Source organism: Tursiops truncatus, chromosome 6 (assembly GCF_011762595.2).
Source record: "Tursiops truncatus isolate mTurTru1 chromosome 6, mTurTru1.mat.Y, whole genome shotgun sequence".
Lineage (NCBI taxonomy): Eukaryota > Metazoa > Chordata > Mammalia > Artiodactyla > Delphinidae > Tursiops > Tursiops truncatus.
In genome coordinates, this window is record NC_047039.1 from 97,852,093 (window position 1) to 97,874,990 (window position 22,898).

The window sequence follows — 22,898 nt, forward strand, 5'->3', positions numbered from 1 at the left end:
CTGGGATATTCCATAGCCTAGGCTTCTGGTATCTTTCCGTGCCTTGCTTATTCGGTGGAAAGCAATTAGTATGTGATACGGGGAACTAGTAACACCAGTTGTGTACGAAGCACCTACCGTGTTTGTGCACCCGGAGCTGAGCGAGATTCAGACCCCCACTGGTCTCCCAGGATGGTTATGTGGAGTGACGGCCACTGTCTGCATTCTCCCGTTGTGGACACTGAGACCTCAGGAGCGGGCGATGGCCCAGGGTGAGGGCTCGACCCCAAGCCTGCATCCAAGGGCTGTGCTCTTCCCACGGTCAGGCTGCTGGAAGGCCATGTTCACATTGGCGCTGGCCGCTCCCACATTCCTGGGTGTCACCCGATCACTCGGGACCCCACTCTTGTCCTCCGGGACAGCACGATCCCAGGCCTCATGTGCCAGCTCTGGGTACTGGCCCCTCACGCTGGAGGAAGTGAGAGAGGCAGGGCTGCAGGGCGGGTTCAGCCTTTCTGCCGGGGCGCTGGAGGCCTTGCCGTCTGCCCGCCCGCTGCAGATCCCGAGGCCGGGTGCACTGTTTCCCCGATGAGCTGAGAGCACGGCTGTGGGGGCTTACGCAGCACTCTGCACCTGTGGGCCTGGCGCTGGGCCTGGCCAGCGGCCCCCTGCGCCCCCGTGCGCCCCAGGGCTCTCCGCCCCTCCTTCCTCGTCCTCCCCGCTCCCGCTCTCTGCCCATCTCCAGCTTCATTTCTTCTCCTGCCTCTTTCTTCACGCTCTTTCTCTCCCTTCTCCTGATACCTCTGTGACCTGGCTCTGCCTCCCTCCTGCCCACGTTCTTTCCCTCCATCCCCACTGCTCTCTCTGTCTCTCTCTGTCTGTCTCTCTGCCTGACTCTCCCGGACCTGCACAAGCGCACCCTGCGCACCCTGCTTCCCTCACCTCACCGAGCACCCCATGTACTCTGATGGGCTGTACATGCCCAGGCGCACGCACAGAGGCCGTATGTCAGAGTCTCAAGGAAGTTGGAGATCCTCAGATACATGCCCCTCATTGTACAGATGGAGAAACTGAGGCTCAGAGAGGGAGGGGACTGGGCCAGGTCACCCCAGGAAGCAGAGGCAGGATCTTGACCGGGAGCTCCTTGCACTCCATCCCGCCCTGCCTCTACTCCACCCTGATTTCCACCCAGCAAAGGCAGGGACCTACACTCTACACACAGCACAGGAGACCTCGCTCACCTCCCACGTGCCTGGGACCCACACCGGGTTCCCCGACCCGTCTCCCCCTCAGGCCTTTCCTCGCTGCCCCTGGGTGAATTCCCACCCTTCCCTCTGTGAGCCCCAGGCACTAAAGAGTTCAGTTATAATTCACTGTGAAATAAATCTAGGGATTTGAAAGTCTACAAAGCGCCCCCCTCGTCAGTCGCCCACCCGCTGCCTGCCTGCTCCAGCCCCCCACCCAGTTCCCTGGTCCGCCGGCCTTTATTGATGCCGGCCTACCCAGAGAGCCATAACGAGGTTCAGACCTCCACTGGTCTCCGGAGGCCTCATTATCCAGGAGGAAAAAATGTGCTAGAAAAAGGGAGGAGGGCGAAGGGCAGAGACTGATGATTTCCAGGAACCAGGCAGAAAAGCTGGCCTCGCCTGCACCCTGGCCCCTTCTGTGGTGAGAGCTGCAGAAGCAGAGCTGCCGGTGCGGCACTGCCAGGCCAAGGCAGGCCCTGGATTGCTCCTCTGCTTTCTGAGGGTTCACCTCTGAGCGCCAGCACAAGGTAGACGGTCAGGGCCAAGGTTCCGCGCCAGCGACTGTCACATTTGTCCCCAGCATAAGAGAGGGAGAGATGACAGCTGACATTTAATGGATGCCTGCTGTGAATCGGGCATTGGATCAGACACCTTGCAGCCTTGATTTGCGCGCGCGCGCGCGCGCACACACGCGCGTGCGCGCGCGCGCGCACACACACACACACACACACACACACACACACACACACACACACACACACACACACACACACACACACACACACACACACACACACACCACACACCCACCCCCCCCCCCCCCCCCCATGAGGTGGGAATTAGACTCCATTTTTTCAGTAGAGGAAATGGAATCTCAGAGGTAGAAGCCACTTGCCTACGAGGAACTGAAGAGGGACCCAGGTCAGCCTGATGCTGCCGTTTACTCCTCCAGCCACCCCTGCAGCCTCTACAATAATAATAATAAAGGCAAAATGTTTACGATCGCTCACCAGCCGGGAAATAATTCACAACTGGCTCTCCACAAAAATACGCCCTCTGATTCGTAGCACTTGCCAGTTCCTGAGGCGTAAATATTCTCACCATAGCAGATTTCTGGGTTTCCAAGTGGCTGTCACTCAACACAAGTAGCAAGAGATCAGCACTGTCGCCTCTCGTAAGCCCACGCAAGCCTGCTGCGACCCACCACTGGCATTTACCACGTGACAGGCTCTGTTTTAAGCACTTTACGTGTATTGGCACGTATGACGAGAATGAGGACCACCTAGATGAGTGGAATATCAACACTGAGATCACGTGCAGGACTGGTGACCTTCGTGAAGGCGGGCCCGTGCTCACCTTACTTACCCTGGTGCACCCCTCAAGTGCCCAGCACACAGTAGATGCTCCCTATATGTTTATGGTGGCTGAGTCAGGTGACCAGGGTTCAACACCTGCTTGCTATATGTGCCGGAGTTGCCCCCTCTGTGAACCAAGAGCTAGACTGAAATCAAGAGTCACAAACTCACACATCGATGGGAACCCGACAGGTGCGATAAGTGGGTGAAGCGGGCCAGGCATGTGATTTTGTATCTTAAATACTGAGGCAGAGTATTGGGCTGGCCAGAAACCTTGTTCGGGTTTTTCCGTAAGATGTTACGGAAAAACCCAAATGAAATTTTTGGCCAGCCCATAGCAGTAGCAGTAGCAGTAGCAGTAGTATTTACTATAAATACATCAGACAGACACAGAGGGACTTAAAGAAAATAAAACAACTGCCCATGTGCATACTGCCCAACTTATGAAATATTACAAATGCAGTTGAAGTTTTTCCTGTTGAGATTAAGCTCACATGCTAATCTTAAGCATTAGACTTGATCAATTTTTATGTTTGTGTCCACTCGTGAAACCCAGATCAGGGTGGGGACCTTTCCAACTCCCCAGAGAGGCCTTCCCTTCTCCATGGCAGGCAGTACCCACACCACCAAGATATTGGTTTTGCTTATTTTTGAACTTCATGTTACTGGAATCTTAGAGTATATATCTGATGAAATTCTTTTTAGGCATATGTTTTACCTTCATAAAGAAAAACACTCTGTCCTTTCATTTCCTTTAAGTTCTCCCCCCCTTTAAAGCCCCCTCCCACGTATGCAGTTTTGAAAGCAGTAGAGATACAGAGAAACCTTCCTCTAATCTAATAAGCAAGACAGTGCAAACTCTCGATGATAGATGGAAACACCCCTCAAGCTCAATGCTGGAGAGACTGCAGGGAATGGTGGAGACTGTGGTCAACTATGGAAAACACACGCTGGCTGCCAAAGGGGGAGCCTCTAGCTGAGTGTGACAGTGTGGAAATGTGGGTTCAGTGTGGCCAGATTTTCCTTTTTTTCTTGAGTACAAGAAATCTGGAGTTTTTAAAATAAGAAGTCTCTCATGTTTTATATATTGGCAAGTGATTCTGACTTTTGTTAAGCACTCTGTGTGCCAAACCCAACATTTCTGTGGGTTGTATAGCCCGGAAGCTGTTGGCTTACAACCTCTGGATGAGACAGACTCTTCCAGGCTGGACATCCAGAATCTGGGGTCAGCTTCTCTTCCATCAGCTGCTAAGGAGCACCTCCAATCTGCCCTGCACTGCCCCCGCTCAGGGTGCCGAGAAAGCTTCCCAACAGCAAATGCCAGTCACAACCTCAGAGGCTTATCGTGCCCCTAGGTAGCTGGGATCCTGGCTTGTTAAAGAGCTTCTGAAAAAGGGGATGGAAGGAGGAAAGAAAAGAAGAGAAGAGGGCTTCCCTGGTGGCACAGTGGTTAGGAATCCTCCTGCCAGTGCAGGGGACACGGGTTCGAGCCCTGGTCCGGGAGGATCCCGCATGCCGTGGAGCAACTAAACCCGTGTGCCACAGCTGCTGACCCTGCGCTCTAGAGCCCGCGAGCCACAAGTACTGAAGCCCGCGTGCCTAGAGCCTGTGATCCGCAACAAGAGAAGCCACCGCAATGAGATGCCTGCGCCCCGCAACGAAGAGTAGCCCCCGCTCACCACGACTAGAGAAAGCCCGTGTGCAGCAGCGAAGACCCAGTGCAGCCAAAAATTAAATAAATGAATAAATAAATAAATTTATTTAAAAAAAAAAGAAGAGAAGAAGAAAGGGAAGGAGGGAGAAGGAGGAAGAGAGGGAATTAAGGAAAGGAGAGGAAAGTACCATTTATTGACTGTGACATGTAGGCGCTGTTTGTGAGGGAGTTCCATATATACCCTTCACTGTATCTTCACGCTCCAAGGAGGTAAGTATTGTCACCATTTTACAGATGAAGAAGCTGAGGTTCTGAGAGGTTGTCACTGCCCAATTCACATAACTCATGTGATTGAATCAGGATTAGAACCCAGGGCTAATTCTCATGTATTCTGTTCTGCAAGGAAACTGCCTTACACGTTATACATAATAAACATGTGCAGTACATCAGACAAAGGATGTGAAATTCATTCCTTGAAGAGAAGGCATCAGTACGGGAAACCCTGCCGAGAGTCTGAAGGTCAGAGGTAGAATGGTTCGGACTGAATACGAAGTCCAGCCTGTCCACTGTGCAGAAGGAGCTGTCCTGTGCCCTGGAGGGGAAGCCCGGAGACGGAGGGGTGTGTGCAGAGACCAGCGATTCCTCGTTCACTCCTGGGCACACTCAGACATTCATTCATTTGGTCATTTGTTCATTAACTCATTCAGTGAATATTGATTATGCACCTCCAAATGGTAGGTATTCTTCAAACAAGGGATACAGAGTGGACAATGCCTAGGTTTTTAAAAAGCTTACCCAGAAGAAAGCCAGATACTCCATAACAGATAACAAAAGCAAAAATAAATTCCGTAATTCACTCATAGAAGGTCCTATACATCGAGGAAAAATAAAGGGGAAAAGAGGACTCATCCCAGAAGACATCAGAAGGGGAGTCAGGTCTGGGCCTGAGGGTGAGGGGGTCCTTTTAAGATACTTTCTCATGTCTTTGGCTCTGCCTGGGGCCAGACTTCTCTGGGCTTCAGCTTTTAAACACTCTGCCTCTGCTACATTTGTCTCAAATCCTCTCTACCTCTCTGAACCTTGGTCTTTCCATTGGTCAAAATAGTAACCTTTTTTATGCTTACCAGTTCGGGGGCTGGAGGAATTTGAAGGAGAATATAGTTTTCAAACTATAGACGTGGAAGTAAGACAGATGTGAGTTTCATTCCTGACTGTCATTACCTGTATGTATGACTTGGGGCAGGTTATTTAACTTCTCTGTGCCTCAGTTTCCTCTTGTGTAAACCAGAGTCAGAAACCATATGTAAATACTGTATGGTAATCACTTATATGTGGAACCGAAAAATAATACAGATGAATCTATATACAAAACAGAAACGGACTCACAGACATAGAAAACAAACTTATGGTTACTAAAAAGAAGAGGGAGAGATACACATAGGAGTAATCCCATACACATAGGAGTATGGGATTAACAGACACAGACTACTATACATAAAATAGATAAGCAACAAGGATTTACTATGTAGCGCAAGGAGTTATATTCAGTATAATAACCTATAATGGAATATAATCTGAAAAACAATAACTGAATCATTTTGTTGTACACCTGAAAAAAAGTACCTATCTCATAGTGATGGTAAAAATGAAATGAGATAAAAGCGCCGAGCACAAGGCTTGGAGCACAATATACCCTTAATAGAGGGTTTTGTGTTGATGAGAAGGGTAATGGTGATGGGGTTGTTAGTGGTACTGCGACAGTAAGGATGGTGGTGGTGGTACTGGTGGTGGTGGTGATGATAGTGATGGTGATAGTGTTATTGATGACGATGCTGGTGGTGGTCCTGGTGGTGATGACGCTGGTCCTGGTGTTGATGACAGTGGGGGTGGTGGTCGTGGTGGTGATGATGCTGGTCCTGGTGTTATTGATGATGATGCTGGTGGTGGCCGTGGTGGTGGTGATGCTGGTCCTGGTGTTATTGATGATGATGCTGGTGGTGGTGCAGATGGTGTTGATGCTGATGGTCATTACAGCCAAGAAGAAAAGACGGTCTATTCTTCCTGTGCAGCAAGGCAGAGAAGAAAGCTGTCTTACAAAACCTGGTCTGAAAGGGCTCTGACTGGGCTAGAGGTCCCACTGGCATCAAGAGGAACAAGGCTGGCATTTGAGGGGCCCCTGGGATCTCCCAACATATGGTGTAAACAGCCTAGTCTTTCCTTCAGCTCCTGCTGCCTGTCCCCTTTCCCAGTCCTCCTTGCAGACAGAGGGGCCCTGTAGTGAGACAGGTGGGGCGTGCAGCCCTGAGGAATAGTGGAAAATCCAAAAGACTTGGAAAGATAAATAGGCTCATGCAGATAGTATAAAAGTCCTTTTTCTGAACTCACGTCAGGTAAACCTCAACTGACAGAAACTTGTGCAACCACACCAAGACACTCCTACGGATGGATTAAATTAGCTCTCAAATAAACAGTGGGGAGGAATGGGCATCGAGTCCCTCGTGGGTCCTAATTCTGATGTTTTCTACTACTTGAACCATTACCTAAGTGCCCCTCCAACATCCCTGAATTTTGGCCAGGAACAGACGTTCAGACCCAGAGATGGAAGTCTGGTTAAAGCTTCTCAGAGGATGAAAGCAGGTGATGGCCTCTGCTTCTGGCCCCCATGGCTAGGAAGCAGAGGGGCAAGAGAGTAGCTGAGTTGGAAGGAAGGGACACTAGAGTTCTCACATTCCTTCACTTGGTCAATATGTATTTGTTTGCTGTGCTCCATCCTGAATCCTCCGGGGGGAGACAGATGTCTAAAACCAGGGCCTGCCCTCTTACCTGTAGGAGTTAGTCCTGGGTTGACCATTTCTACATCATTTATCTCAGTGCTTCATCACAGCAAGCCTATGACATTTTCAGTACCCATTTCACAGATGGGAAAACCTAACCTCAGAGTGGAAACTTCAAGTCAGAATTGCAACCATGTCTGTCATGCCTCATGGCTCAGTCTTTCCCATACATAACCTTCTTGTGTTTTAGGAGAAGGTAGACAGTGTCAGCAGAGGCAGTAGGGGCTAAAGAGTAGATCTCACATTGTGAAACTGGTTGGCAGATCTTCAAGTTAAGTTGTTTGTCCAAGATCTTTAATTAATTCAATCTACACTAAACTGGTCCTCTAAACTAGATGCTCTGCTAGGCATCGTAAATGCTCTTCCGATGCTCTAGAAGAGAGGAGGACAGGTAAAGAAAATAATTGTCCCTTGGTAAAATCATCTCTATCTTGAAATGGATCCATTCATTTATAACATAAATATTTGCTGGTCATCTTCCTTGTACCAGGCACCATTCTAGGCATGGAAAACCCAAGGGTGAACCAGAGATGCAGTGGGGCAGAGAAGAAAGGTACCCAACCCAGCCAGATCTTGGAGTCACGGGATTCCAAGTTCACCAAGAAACCTAATTACAGTTTTGCTCCCATATAGGTCTGCCCTTGGGGAGAGAATGGGCTGGTCCCATGGATTTTCCACATTCTAGCCCATGTGAATGTTCATTTCTTAATTAAAATTAATCAACTGGCCTTCAGCCAGCAGAGAGAGCCCTGATCATAGAGACTTGCAGGGCTGCTCCCTGGCACAGTCACCTGTCATCGCAACTCCAAGCATTTGCCCCCAGGTTATTTTAATTTGCTTTTATTTTTTTTTTTTAAGAAATCATTGTAATATGGCATGAAAAGTAAGGCATCTAGGGCAGAATAGAAAAAGGAGCTTCTAAGATTGTTATGTTAGCCCTAGTCCTGATGCTATTTTATCTTCCTAGTTTTATTTATATATATATATATATTTTTAATTAATTAATTTATTTATCTATGGCTGTGTTGGGTCTTCGTTTCTGTGTGAGGGCTTTCTCTACTTGTGGCAAGCGGGGGCCACTCTTCATCGCGGTGCGCGGGCCTCTCACTATCGCAGCCTCTCTTGTTGCGGAGCACAGGCTCCAGACGCACAGGCTCAGTAATTGTGGCTCACGGGCCCAGTTGCTCCGCGGCATGACCAGGGCTCGAACCCGTGTCCCCTGCATTGGCAGGCAGATTCTCAACCACTGCGCCATCAGGGAAGCCCTCTTCCTAGTTTTATTTATCTTTCTTTTTTCACCCACTTAAAAAGAAATTATTGTGTTGGATTTTATGTTATGAGCTGCCTTAAATCCTTCCCAGAACAATTGCTTGGTTTCAGGTCTTGGTTCCTTTACTTAACAGCTGTGGAGCTTGGGGAATTTATTCTCCTTATGATACAAGATTAATGCCCACCCCACTGCATGGTGGTGAGAAATAAATAAGATAATGAGTAAAGCAATTAGCACCATGAATGCACTCAGTACATTTTAGTATAATAATAATAATTATTATTTTATTACGGGAGGCTATAAGTAAATACATGTATGTATACCTGAAGCTCTGCCTGAGAGGGCTGGGAGATCACCACAGAGGAAGGTAGTCTTTTCTTTTTTTCATTCTAAGTTTACATATTCTGTATTTCTTTTAAAATTTTTATTGGGGTGTAGTTGATTTACAATGTTGTGATAGTTTCAGGTGTACAGCAAAGTGAATCAGTTATACATACACATGTATCCACTCTTCTTTAGATTCTTTTCCCATATAGACCATGACAGAGTATTGAGGAAGGTAGTCTTGAACAGAGATGTAAAAGATAAGTAAAGATTCTCCAGGTGACAAGATGAGGAAGGGCTTTCAGTGAAGGAGAACGGCAGGAACAAAGTCACAGAGATACGGGTGTGGGCAGCCTCAGGAACTGGGAGCCTAGCCCGCACGGCCCGGTGGCAGGTGGATGCAGAAAGGGTTCTCTGCATCTCCAGGGTTCCGAACCAAAGGTTATTTCATGCATCCTCCAGGCCACTGCTCTCAAATTGTAATGTGTATCGGCATCACCTGGGAGGCTTGTTTTTACAATGCAGAGTCCCAGGCCCTGGCCTCAGAGATTCGGACTCTTTAGACCCAAGGTGGCGCTGAAGAATCTGCCTTTTCCGTGTGCCCCAATGTGATTGTGATTAGAGTGGTCCTTAGCGCCTACTTTGGGAAGCCCTGTTCCACGCCATTCTTCCATCTTCCTGCTGTAGCCACACACACGCACGTGCACGCACACATGCACGTGCACACACGTGTGCACACATGTGCACGCTACCCTTCCTCCTTCCTCCCACCTTATCCCCGACTCTGTCCATGGGGCAGACGTCAGCCAGGAATTTTCTGAAGTGTCTTTCTGATCATGTCTCGGTCCCCCAATTCTCCTTCTCCTCAGCCCTTCTTCCTGCTAGGGGAATACAGAATCGTGACACCTACGGTGAACACAAAACATTATTTTAGTCTTATGGATCCTGTTATTGCAGGTACCTGGGCAAATTCTCCGTGGAAATGCCAGGGTGAGGCCAGCACTTGGAAGATCCAAGAAGAGGGCTGGGTGGTTGAATGTGGTACCAGCCCCAAACCCATCTGACCTCTTTCTCCGTCTCTCTGCAGAGAGTTGTCTGCACAGCTGGTCTGAAGTGGTATCCTCACCCTGCTCTGATTCACTGTGTCAAAGGCTGTGAGGTGAGTCCCTCAAAATGGTGCTACAACCATTACTGTTATTGTTATGTTAATCATGACTTCCATTTACTGTACCTACTAGTGCTATAAATATCCCTTTAACAGACTTCTGGGACAGGAATCAGCAGTCCCACTTTATAGGTCATGGAACTGATGCACAGAGATATCAACAAACACACTCAAACCTACATTTAATGGCTAACAGAGTCGGGATTCCAAGCCAGGTGTTTCTGGCTCCGAAGCCTGTGTTCAACATAATATTGCTTCCGTAAGGGAGGTTGGGAGGGACGAGGCCATATTCATTTAGTAGCTACAATATGCCCGGCACTTTACCAACATTGCCTTATTTAACTCTGACAGAACCACATGAGACAGTTTCTGTTTTTTCATTTCTACTTTTCCTGCAACCATTAATTGCAGATCATTTCCTTCTGCCATATGTCTTTGTCATTCACGCATTCTTCAACTCCAGAGGTAATTTGGACACCTTAGATTCAACCACTGAGCTGAAGGTGGAAGATCCCCTCTGACCCTTCAGTTCTCTCACTTGGCAGTGGAACCATTCCTTGGAACTTGGCATTTTGGAGCTCTGTCCCTGGGTATCAGTGACAAGCTTGGGAAGGGGCAGGGCCAGGGCACTTGGCACCTGTGTTCTCAAGGGCATGCTACTGTCCATGGAACTCAGAGACATTCTGTGCACCCCTATGCCCCCTGTGAATCTTTTCAGCTGGCATGGAAAGGAGGTCCCAAATCACATTCAGGTGGATGTCCAAATCTCTGTGGTGCCCCCAGGCCCCCCTCAGGAAAATCCAGGTGAAAAGGACTAGATTGTGCTCTAGAAAACTTTGTATTTGATGAAATTCTTAAACTGTCACAACCAGACTGTTCTTCTAGATGATGGGGAAACTGACACCCAGCCAGCAGCCGGGTCTAACATTTGATAGAATGCCAACTGGCACAGCTCTTAATGCCATCTACCATCCTCATCTGTTGTGTAGACTGGAAAAAGAGGGCCAGAGGGGGGATGCACTGGCCCAAGGTTACCGCACAGCATACCAGACACAGAGCCGGAGCATGAACCCAAGTCTCCTGACTTCCAGGCCCGTGATTTCTCTCCTCCACTAGGCCACCTTCTGCCCATGAACCGTCCCCTGACCTGTAAATGTCACAGGACAGTCCCTGGGTCACATTTCTTTCTGTGTATTGCTTAGGGAATCCCCAGGGGCATCTCCTCAGGGCACAGGACACTGCAGTCTTTAAAAACTCCCGTTCTCTCAAGATTCAGCAGGAGCGACAAAACCAAAGCCAAGGACCTGAGGCAGTTGCTTCCTTACCTCTCTCTGGATCAGTCCAGGATTTCAGAAAAAGGAAGCTTGGATTACCTGGGCACTCGTTCTGCTGAGTCGGCGGTCTGGGCAACCCGTGTGACAGCGGAATTCAATCCCGTCTTTGACTCAGCACTGAGGCCTGAGAGACCCACACCTGTCAGGCTCTGAGCTCTGCCAGGGATGCTTATCGCCTTTGCCCTTGCAGGTGCCCCCTCGTCTCCTTTCCTGCTTAACTTAGAGCTAATAGTTTCTCTCTTATCTGGGGCTGAAAAGTATGCTTAGAAGAGGTACAGCTGCTGGGTCCAGGGAGAAGCCATCAGCCTGGAATGTCTGCAGGAGCCAAGATTGATAAAGGGTCTTGGGGCCCTTTAGGCCCCTGCTCTCTGCCCCAAGCTGTGTTCAAAGTAGTCATTTACTTACTCGTTCATCAAAGCTTCACTGGGTGCCTGGTATGTGCCCAGCACTACCCTAGGTACTGAGAGTACAATGGTTTTAGTCAAGTGAAAACAGTACTGTGTTCTCCCTGACTCACGTGGATATCTTCTTGCCCTTCATCCATCCATCCATCCATCTGCCCATCATTTTACTAGATAAACATTTAAGGAAGATACGTTAAATAAAGTTTTGCTCAAATTGCCAGCATTTTGCTAAGAAGTCTAAGGTATAAAAATGGATGACGTACGTTCCCTGTCCATAAGGAACTTACAGTGTAGTAAAAGAGATCCGGTTAAAGAAGAATTCTAAACCTATACACCAAGAGGTATAACCAAAGCAGGTGTAAGAAGCTGCAGAAGCACATGGCATCTCGGGGGTTGTAGGGAAGACATTTTGGAGGGGTGATGTTTGAACTAGATCTTGAAGGATGAATTGTTTTCCAAAACACACTATTAGTAGAAGTAGCAGCATAAGAAATACCAGAGACGGGAGCAATCTCTAGGTTGTAGAGCTTTTCACATGTTATTCTCTCCCTCTAGGAAGTCTCCCTTCTCCACCCCCCACCTACTTATCATGTCAGTCTCCTCAGGGACTTCTCATGGAGAACAGCTTCTCATGGAGCTTCTCATGGAGCTCTCATGGAGCTCTCTCATTAGGTCACATCCATCTACTCTTAACTGTAACAGCATCACATACCTTTCCTCTATAACTCTTATCGGAGTTGAAATTGGCCAATAGGATAAGTGATCATTTGAATAAAGTCTGCCTCCTTACTAGAATGTAAGGTCTTAAACTAGCAGGAGCTCTGTCTATATTGACTCACTATTACATCCTTTTTTTTTTTTTTTTTTAGCACAATGTATAACGCATAGTAGGCATTCCATAGACAGGGTTAAATAGAAGGTGGATGGATAGATGGGAGGATTGGTGCATGGCTGTGGCAGCAGGAAAGGGTACAGAGAAGAAAGGAGCTAGTAATGAGACTGGAGATATTTTTCCGTGACCAAGTAAAAAAAGAATCTCTTTTATTTTTCTTCTTCCTCTTCTTCTCCAGCTCCTCCTTTACCAAGCCAGTTCCTTTTATTTTAAAAAAAAAGACGTTTGGTTTCCTTTAGTAGTCTTTATATGTAATGTGAGAAAGAACTTAGGGAACAGAGCCCACAGACAAATCTTCTAAGGCCCGGAAAGAGCAAAGGGTTTTATCCTTCAGTTGTTTGTGCCTCTCTGCTTTAAGACGCATGTGGTAACGTATTCATGATGGCAGTCAGGCGGCAGCATCACACCTGTGCTCACAGCCATGTGCATGTGTACCCGCAGCTGAGTACAGCTCTCTCTCTGTTCTTGGCTCTACCTTGCTAAAATCTTTTTTAGACCCTAATAGGGCAGGGATGAAATGACATCGTGAGTTGGGGGCACAAACACTGTGAATTTGGAGCATAGATGCAAGAGACGGGGATGCCACATAGGATGGACTCCTCGTGAACTTGGCTCTCCCCATAAAAAACCCACAAAAGGGTTTTTCATGGGAGCCCACAAAAAGTCAACAAGCCACTGAGCATTAGAGACCCCCAACCCGAACTGTAATCAAAGGGGCTTCACTTTCATCTGCTTTTTATATTAAAGGGTTACACAACATTACCTTTGATGAGGGGAGGGGTATGTTCATGGCTTTGAGAAATCAGTGGTCTAATTCTGCCTCTTTATTTCACCACTGTGAGTCCTGAGACCCAGAGAAGATAAGCCACTTAGTCAAAACTACCAAGTAACCAACCAGTGGCTGAGGTTTGGAAGACTAGAACCCAGGTTTTCTAAAGCCCTGCCAACTGCCTTTCCGCTACACCAGTACGATTACGATCTGTCCCTAAAACATCTTTAAAAGCCAAGTTGTGCCCAGCATTAAACTCCAAGGTGGCTGGGAGACAGAGACGAACCGGATATTGGCCTTGTCTTTGAGGAGCTCACCGTCTTGCACCAACTACAGGTTCACAAGCTGTAGAAGACAGCATGCTAAGTGTTCAGATGGGAAATGCAAGTGCTGGGGGGTTGCAGAGACCCCTGACTTTCCCCTAAGATGACTCTGGGTTCAGATCAGTAATAATTTTACTCCATCATCTTTTCCTCATCTTTCAAGCATCACAGAGTTGGAGGAGCACAGGGAAGAAAAGAAAGAAATCAACATATGCTAGGTATAGCCTAGAAGGGTAAAAATAAATGAGAAACCAACTTAGATTGAAATCACTACTCTGCCTCTGCCAGTTGCTCTTGGCCAAGTCCCTTTCCTGCTCTGAGCCTCAGGGTCTTCATGTGTGAAGTGGGAAGAGCAATGCCTACCTTACTTGTTTTATTTGAGAACAAAAGAAGAAAGCAAACATGGAAAGTGTGTGACATCAAGTACATCTGTACTCCTGTGTTAGCGAAGAAAGCACCCGTAAACATACACCAGCCATCACGCCAAGTTCCTAGGGATTCTTCCGTTCAGTCTTTACAATTCTTGAGTAGTTTACATTCAGCTTCCTAATATATTTGCATATGTATTTATTGTAAATTATGTTTGTAGTTACCTGCTACCAGGGAAAGTGGGGGAAAGGGGGCTCAAATTTCCATACCATTTCCTCAAGTGAAATGAGCCCCCTGCTTCAGGAGGGCATAGTGGTCTATCCTGCTGCCTTTGCATACCCAGCATATAAGAGTATGTCTCCTAGCATAACCATAGTTTGGTTGGGAAAAACTTGGCTAGATAAGAGTCTTTAAAAATGGTAGAAGTGGGCTTCCCTGGTGGCACAGTGGTTAAGAATCTGCCTGCCAATGCAGGGGACACGGGTTCGAGCCCTGGTCCGGAAGGATCCCACATGCCGCAGAGCAACTAAGCCCGTGCGCCACAGCTACTGAGCCTGCACTCTAGAGCCTGTGAGCCACAACTACCAAAGCCCGTGCTCCTAGAGTCCGTGCTCTGCAACAAGAGAAGCCCACGTGCAGCAATGAAGACCCAAAACAGCCAAAAAAAAAAAAAAAAGTTAGGACTGGTAGTTTGTCCAAAAGGGTATAGGGATTTGAAGCCAGGTAGGCTGACTGTGGAGGTTTGTGAGAAGATGAGATACAGCTAAATATCTACAGAGGCCAGCCCCCGTTTACTCCAGCATGCTAACCAGGCCTCCTTTCCTTCCTGCCTCTCTCCTCACGTACAGCCCTTCATGGGAGACAATTACTGTGATGCCATCAACAACCGAGCTTTCTGCAACTATGACGGTGGGGACTGCTGCGCTTCGACGGTGAAAACCAAAAAGGTAGGCCAGTGCGCCCCGCTCTGCAGCCACCTACGCAGGCCTCTCCAGCTTACTGGTCCAGGATCACCCCTACGTGCTGGACAACCCGTTGCCCTGGTTGTGTCAGCACTCACCTACAAGCTTTATTGTATTACGTTCCATGGTATTTTTCATTCTTTTAGTCAGTAGTTGAGCTAGTATCATGTGCTAATCCCTGAACTAGATGTGGAGGTTCATGGATAATCTTTGTAGATGTAGTCCCTTTGCCTCAAAGCTTAGAGTCAGCTATGGAAGCAGACAAACTAAAGTGCAACACTTTTTAAAGGAAAGGACAGAGTTCTCTGAGGGCCCAGGCAAAGGGCTGGAGAAAGCTCTGCAGAGGGATCTGCATCAATGCTGAAACTTGAGGTATGAGGAGAAGGGGCAGCCAGGTGGCCAGGAAAAGTGTCTGGGGCAGGAGACCGGCGTGTAAAATCCTAGAGAGAACACACACGTTCAGGGGGTATGGCGAAAGTCTAGGGGAAGAGGGAAGATGGGACACTCCCAGCGAGGTCAGTTATGGCCTTTAAGCATTTTATAATCTCTTCTGTTGTTTACACCTGTAGAATTAGGGGGTGTGGTCTTGGTTGCCATTGTCTTCCTTAGGGTATTAGGATGTTACAGGAGTGATTTAAGTATTTATAGTGAAACTGGAACATCCAGCTGAGATGCATCTCACCCACCCACAGAAGAGTGGCAACCTCCACTTTCCTCCTGATGAGAGCTGGGACCAGAGTTTGGGGCCCGAGCCGAGAGTTGGGAGAGAGGTGGCCAACCTGGCCAATGTGAGTTGAAAAGTATTTCCTGTGACAAACGAGCTCACGGGGAGCTACTTCTTCTTTCTTTTCTTTTCTTTTCACATCTTTATTGGAGTATAATTGCTTTACAATGTTCTGTTAGTTGCTACTGTATAACACAGTGAATCAGCTATACGTATACATATATCCCGATATCCCCTCCATCTTGTGTCTCCCTCCCACCCTCCCTATCCCACCCCTCTAGGTGGTCACAAAACACTGAGCTGATCTCCCTGTGCTCTGCAGCTGCTTCCCACTAGCTATCTATTTTATGTTTGGTAGTGTATATATGCGTATGCCACTCTCTCACTTCATCTCAGCTTACCCTTCCCCCGCCCCATGTCCTCAAGTCCATTCTCAAGTATGTCTGTGTCTTTATTCCTGTCATGCCCCTAGGTTCTTCAGGACTTTTTTTTATTGTTAGATTCCATATATATGTGTTAGCATACTGTATTTGTTTTCCTCTTTCTGACTTACTTCACTCTGTATGACAGACTCTAGGTCCACCCACCTCACTATAAATGACTCAATTTCATTTCTTTTTATGGCTGAGTAATATTCCACTGTATATATGTGCCACATCTTCTTTATCGATTCATCTGTTGATGAACACTTAGGTTGCTTCCATGTCCTCGCTATTGTAAATAGAGCTGCAATGAACATTGTGGTACATGACTCTTTTTGAATTATGGTTTTCTCAGGGTATATGCCCAGTAGTGGGATTGCTGGGTTGTATGGTAGTTCTATTTTTAGTTTTTTAAGGAACCTCCATACTGTTCTCCATAGTGGCTGTATTAACTTACATTCCCACCAACAGTGCAAGAGGATTCCCTTTTCTCCACACCCTCTCCAGCATTTATTGTCTGTAGATTTTTTGATGATGGCCATTCTGACTGCTGTGAGGTGATACCTCATTGTAGTTTTGATGTGCATTTCTCTAATGGTTAGTGATGTTGAGCATCCTTTCATGTGTTTGTTGGCAATCTATATCTTCTTTGGAGAAATGTCTGTTTAGGTCTTCTGCCCCCTTTTGGATTGGGTTTGTTTTTTGACGTTGAGCTGCATGAGCTGCTTATAAATTTTGGAGATTAATCCTTTGTCAGTTGCTTCATTTGCAAATATTTTCTCCCATTCTGAGGGTTGCCTTTTCGTCTTGTTTATGGTTTCCTTTGCTGTGCAAAAGCTTTTAAGTTTCATTGGTCCCATTTGTTTATTTTTGTTTTTATTTCCATTTCTCTGGGAGGTGGGTCAAAAAGGATCTTGCTGTGATTTATGTCATAGAGTGTTCTGCCAGTGTTTCCCTCTAAGGCTTTTATAGTGTCTGGCCTTACATTTAGGTCTTTAATCCATTTTGAGTATATTTTTGTATATGGTGTTAGGGCGTGTTCTCATTTCGTTCTTTTATGTGTAGCTGTCCAGTTTTCCCAGCACCACTTATTGAAGAGTCTGTCTTTTCTCCATTGTATACTCTTGCCTCCTTTATCAAAAATAAAGTGACTATATGTGCATGGGTTTATCTCTGGGCTTTCTATACTGTTCCATTGATCTATATTTCTGTTTTTGTGCCAGTACTATACTGTCTTGATTACTGTGGCTTTGTAGTATAGTCTGAAGTCCGGGAGCCTGATTCCTCCAGCTCTGTTTTTCTTGCTCAAGATTGCTTTGGCTATTCGGGGTCTTTTGTGTTTCCATACAAATTGTGAGACTTTTTGTTCTAGTTCTGTGAAAAATGCCATTGGTAGTTTGATAAGGATTGCATTGAATCCGTAGATTGCTTTGGGTAGTAGTCATTTTCACAATGTTGATTCTTCCACTCCAAGAACATGGTATATCTCTCCCTATGTTTGTATCATCCTTAATTTCTTTCATCAGTGTCTTATTGTTTTCTGCATACAGGTCTTTTGTCTCCTTAGGTAGGTTTATTCCTAGGTATTTTATTCTTTTTGTTGCATTGGTAAATGAGCGTGTTTCCTTAATTTCCCTTTCAGATTTTTCATCATTAGTGTATAGGAATGCAAGAGATTTCTGTGCAGTAATTTTGTATCCTACTACTTCACCAAATTCACTGATTAGCCCTATTAGTTTTCTGTTAGCATCTTTAGGATTCTCCATGTATAGCATCATGTCATCTGCAAACAGTGACAGCTTTACTTCTTCTTTTCTGATTTGGATTCCTTTTATTTCTTTTTCTTCTCTGAATGCTCTGGCTGAAAGTTCCAAAACTGTGTTGAATAATAGTGGTGAGAGTGGACAACCTTGTCTTGTTCCTGATCTTAGTGGAAATGGTTTCAGTTTTTCACCATTGAGGATGATGTTGGCTGTGGGTTTGTCATATATGGCCTTTATTATGTTGAGGTAAGTTCCCTCTATGCCTACATTCTGGAGGGTTTTTATCATAAATGGGTGTTGAATTTTGTTGAAAGCTTTTTCTGCATCTATTGAGATGACCATATGGTTTTTCTCCTTCAGTTTGTTAATATGGTTTATCACATTAATTGATTTGCGTATATTGAAGAATCCCTGCATTCCTGGCATAAACCCCACTTGATCATGTGTATGATCCTTTTAATGTGCTATTGGATTCTGTTTGCTAGTATTTTGTTGAGGATTTTTGCATCTGTGTTCATCAGTGACATTGCCCTATAGTTTTCTTTCTTTGTGACATCTTTCTCTGGTTTTGGTATCAGGGTGATGGTGGCCTCGTAGAATCAGTTTGGGAGAGATCCTCCCTCTGCTATATTTTGGAAGAGTTTGAGAAGGATAGGTGTTAGCTGTTCTCTAAATGTTTGATAGAATTCGCCTGTGAAGCCCTCTGGTCTTGGGCTTTTGTTTGTTGGAAGATTTTTAATCACAGTCTCAATTTCAGTGCTTGGGATTGGTCTGTTTATATTTTCTATTTCTTCTTGGTTCACTCTCAGAATGTTGTGCTTTTCTAAGACTTTGTTCATTTCTTCCTGGTGTCCATTTTATTGGCATATAGTTGCTTGTAGTAATCTCTCATGATCCTTTGCATTTCTGCAGTGTCAGTTGTTACTTCTCCTTTTCCATTTCTAATTCTATTGATTTAAGTCTTCTCCCTTTTTTTCTTGATGAGTCTGGCTAATGGTTTATCAATTTTGTTTATCTTATCAAAGAACCAGCTTTTAGTTTTATTGATCTTTGCTATTGTTTCCTTCATTTCTTTTTCATTTATTTATGATTTCTTTCCTTCTGCTAACTTTGAGTTTTTGTTGTTCTTTCTCTAATTGCTTTAGGTGTAAGGTTAGTTTGTTTATTTGAGATGTTTGTTTCTTGAGGTAGGATTGTACTGCTATACACTTCCCTGTTAGAACTGCTTTTGCTGCATCACATAGGTTTTGCGGTGTCGTGTTTTCCTTGTCATTTGTTTTTAGGTATTTTTTGATTTCCTCTTTGATTTCTTTAGTGATCTCTTGGTTATGTAGTAGTGTATTGTTTAGCCTTCATGTGTTTGCATTTTTTACAGGTGTTTTCCTTTAATTGATATCTAGTCTCATAGTGTTGTGGTCAGAAAAGATATTTGATACAATTTCAATTTTCTTAAATTTACCAAGGCTTGATTTGTGACCCAAGATGTGATCTATCCTGGAGAACGTTCCATGAGCACTTGAGAAGAAAGTGTATTCTGTTGGTTTTGGATGCAATGTCCTTTAAATATCAATTAAGTCCATCTTATTTAATGTATTATTTAAAGCTTGTGTTTCCTTATTTATTTTCATTTTGGATCATCTGTCCATTGGTGAAATTGGGGTGTTAAAGTTCCCTACTATGATTGTGTTACTGTAAATTTCTCCCTTTTATGGCTGTTAGCATTTGCCTTATGTATTGAGGTGCTCCTATGTTGGGTGGATAAATATTTACAATTGTTATGTCTTCTTCTTGGATTGATCCCTTGATCATTATGTAGTGTCCTTGTCTCTTGTAATAGTCTCTATTTTAAAGTCTATCTTGTCTGATATGAGAATTGCTACTCCAGCTTTCTTTTATTTCCATTTGCATGGAATATCTTTTTCCATCACCTCACTTTCAGTCTGTATGTGTCCCTAGGTCTGAAGTGGGTCTCCTGTAGACATCACATATACGGGTCTTGTTTTTGTATCCATTCAGCGAGCCTGTGTCTTTTGGTTGGAGCATTTACTCCATTTACATTTAAGGTAGTTATTGATATGTATGTTCCTATTACTATTTTCTTAATTGTTTGGGGTTTGTTATTGTAGGTGTTTTCCTTCTCTTCTTGTGTTTCCTGCCTGGAGAAGTTCCTTTAGCATTTGTTGTAAAGCTAGTTTGGTGGTGCTGAATTCTCTTAACTTCTGCTTGTCTGTAAAGGTTTTAATTTCTCTGTTGAATCTGAATGAGATCCTTGCTGGGTAGAGTAATCTTGGTTGTAGGTTTTTCCCTATCATCACTTTAAATATGTCCTGCTACTCCCTTCTGGCTTGCAGAGTTTCTGCTGAAAGATCAGCTGTTAATCTTATGGGGATTCCCTTTTGTGTTGTTTGTTGTTTTTCCTTTGCTGCTTTTAATATTTTTTCTTTGTATTTAATTTTTGATAGTTTGATTAATATGTGTCTTGGCGTGTTTCCCCTTGGATTTTTCCTATATGGGACTCACTGTACTTCCTGCCCTTGATTGACTATTTCCTTTCCCATATTTGGGATTTTCAACTATAATCTCTTCTAATATTTTCAGTCCCTTTCTTTTTCTCTTCTTCTTCTGGGACCCCTATAATTCGAATGTTGGTGCCTGTAATGTTGTCCCAGAGGTCTCTGAGACTGTTCTCAATTCTTTCATTCTTTTTTCTTTATTCTGCTTGTGTTAGTTATTTCCACTATTTTATCTTCCAGGTCACTTATCCATTCTTCTGCCTCAGTTATTCTGCTGTTGATTCCTTGCAGAGGATTTTAAATTTCATTTATTGTGTTGTTCATCATTGTTTGTTTGCTCTTTAGTTCTTCTAGGTCCTTGGTTAAACGTTTCTTGTATTTTCTCCATTCTATTTCCAAGATTTTGGATCATCTTTACTATCATTCCTCTGAATTCTTTTTCAGGTAGACCGCCTCTTTCCTCTTCATTTGTTTGGTCTGGTGGGTTTTTACCTTGCTCCTTCATCTGCTGTGTGTTTCTCTGTCTTCTCATTTTGCTTAACTTACTGTGTTTGGGGTCTCCTTTTCACAGGCTGCAGGTTTGTAGTTCCCATTGTTTACAGTGTCTGCCCCCAGTGAGTAAGGTTAGTTTCAGTGGGTTGTGTAGGCTTCCTGGTAGAGGGGACTGGTGCCTGTGCTCTGGTGGATGAGGCTGGATCTTTTCTTTGTGGTGGGCAGGACTGCATCCAGTGGTGTGTTTTGGGGTGTCTGTGATCTTATTATGATTTTAGGCAGCCTCTCTGCTAATGGGTGGAGTTGTGTTCCTGTCTTACTAGTTGTTTGGCATAGGGTGTCCAGCAGTGTAGCTTGCTGGTCGTTGAGTGGAGCTGGGTCTTAGCGTTGAGATGGAGATCTCTGGGAGAGCTTTCACCATTTGATATTATGTGGAGCCAGGAGGTCTCTGGTGGACCAATGTCCTGAACTTGGCTCTCCCACCTCAGAGACACAGGCCTGAGCACCAAGACCCTGTCAGTCACACAGCTCGAGCACCAAGACCCAGTCAGCCACACAGCTTAGAAGAAAAGGGAGAAAAAAAAAGTTTTTAAAATAAAAATCATTTAAAATTAAAAAGTTTAAAAGTAATAAAAAAAAGAAAGAGCAACCAAACCAAAAAACAAATCCAAAAATGATAACAAGTGCTAAAAAGTATACAAAAAATCCCAAAAAAACAACAGACAGAATCCTAGGACAAATGGTAGAAGCAAAGCTGTACAGACAAAATCACACAAAGAAGCATACACATACACACTCACAAAAAGAGAAAAAGGAAAAAAAAAAAAAATATATATATATATAAAAGGAGGAAGAGAGCAACCAAATCAGTAAACAAATCTACCAATGATAATAAACTCTAAATACTAAACTAAGATAAATGTAAAACCAGAAACAAATTAGATGCAGAAAGCAAACCCCAAGTCTACAGTAGCTCCCAAAGTCCACTGCCTCAGTTTTGGGATGATTCGTTGTCTATTCAGATATTCCAGAGATACAGGGTACGTCAAGTTGATTGTGGAGCTTTAATCTGCTGCTCCTGAGGCTGCTGGGAGAAATTTCTCTTTCTCTTCTTTGTTCGCACAGCTCCCAGGGGTTCAGCTTTGTATTTGGCTCCGCCTCTGCGTGTAGGTCGCCCAAGGGCGTCTGTTCCTGCCCAGACAGGACAGGGTTAAAGGAGCAGCTGATTAGGGGGCTCTCGCTCACTCAGGCCGGGGGGATGGAGGGGTACGGAATGCGGGGCGAGCCTGCAGCAGCAGAGGCTGGCATGCTGTTGCACCAGCCTGAGGCGCCATGTGTTCTCCCGGGGAAGTTGTCCCTGGATCACAGGACCCTGGCAGTGGCGGGCTGCACAGGCTCCCGGGAGGGGAGGTGTGGATAGGGATCTGTGCTTGCACACAGGCTTCTTGGTGGCGGCAGCAGCAGCCTTAGCGTGTCATGCCCATGTCTGGTGTCCGTGCTGATAGCCGCGGCTCGCACCCGTCTCTGGAGCTTGTTTAGGTGGTGCTCTGAATCCCCTCTCCTTGCGCACCCCGAAACAATGGTCTCTTGACTTTTCGGCAGGTCCAGACTTTTTCCTGGACTCCCTCCCAGCTAGCCGTGGCGCACTAGCCCCTTCAGGCTGTGTCCATGCAGCCAACCGCAGTCCTCTCCCTGGGATCTGACCTCTGAAGCCCAAGCCTCAGCTCCCAGCCTCCGCCCACCCTGGCGATTGAGCAGACAAGCCTCTCGGGCTAGTGAGTGTTAGTCGGTACCGATCCTCTGTGCAGGAATCTCTCTGCTTTGCCCTTTGCACCCATTGCTGCACTCTCCTCTGTGGCTCCGAAGCTTCCCCCCCACCCCATCCCCCCGCTCCCCGTCTCCACCAGTGAAGGGGCTTCCTAGTGTGTGGAAACTTTTCCTCCTTCACAGCTCCCTCCCAGTGGTACAGGTCCTGTCCCTATTCTTTTGTCTCTGTTTTTTTCTTTTTTCTTTTGCCCTACCCAGGTATGCAGGGAGTTTCTTGCCTTTTGGGAAGTCTGAGGTCTTCTGCCAGCATTCAGTAGGTGTTCTGTAGGAGTTGTT

At 45.7% G+C, this 22,898-nt stretch overlaps 2 protein-coding genes across 3 annotated transcripts in view; one reads left to right on the top strand and one right to left on the bottom strand.

Annotated features, from left to right (window-relative positions):
• The window catches only part of PAPPA (pappalysin 1), a 256,746-nt gene that overhangs the window by 209,782 nt on the left and 24,066 nt on the right, over positions 1-22,898 (top strand). The window contains exons 20-22 of one of the 2 annotated variants that reach the window (XM_073806482.1): positions 9,751-9,822; positions 14,768-14,866; positions 15,574-15,669. In XM_073806482.1, the coding sequence (XP_073662583.1) occupies positions 9,751-9,822; positions 14,768-14,866; positions 15,574-15,669 (267 nt within the window). The remainder of the gene's footprint in view (positions 1-9,750; positions 9,823-14,767; positions 14,867-15,573; positions 15,670-22,898) is intronic. The other variant, XM_033858469.2, reaches the window with a different exon arrangement.
• The window catches only part of ASTN2 (astrotactin 2), a 986,509-nt gene continuing 969,766 nt past the window's right edge, over positions 6,156-22,898 (bottom strand). The window contains exon 25 of the mRNA XM_033858475.2: positions 6,156-6,296. The gene's annotated coding sequence lies outside the window, so the exon portion shown is untranslated. The remainder of the gene's footprint in view (positions 6,297-22,898) is intronic.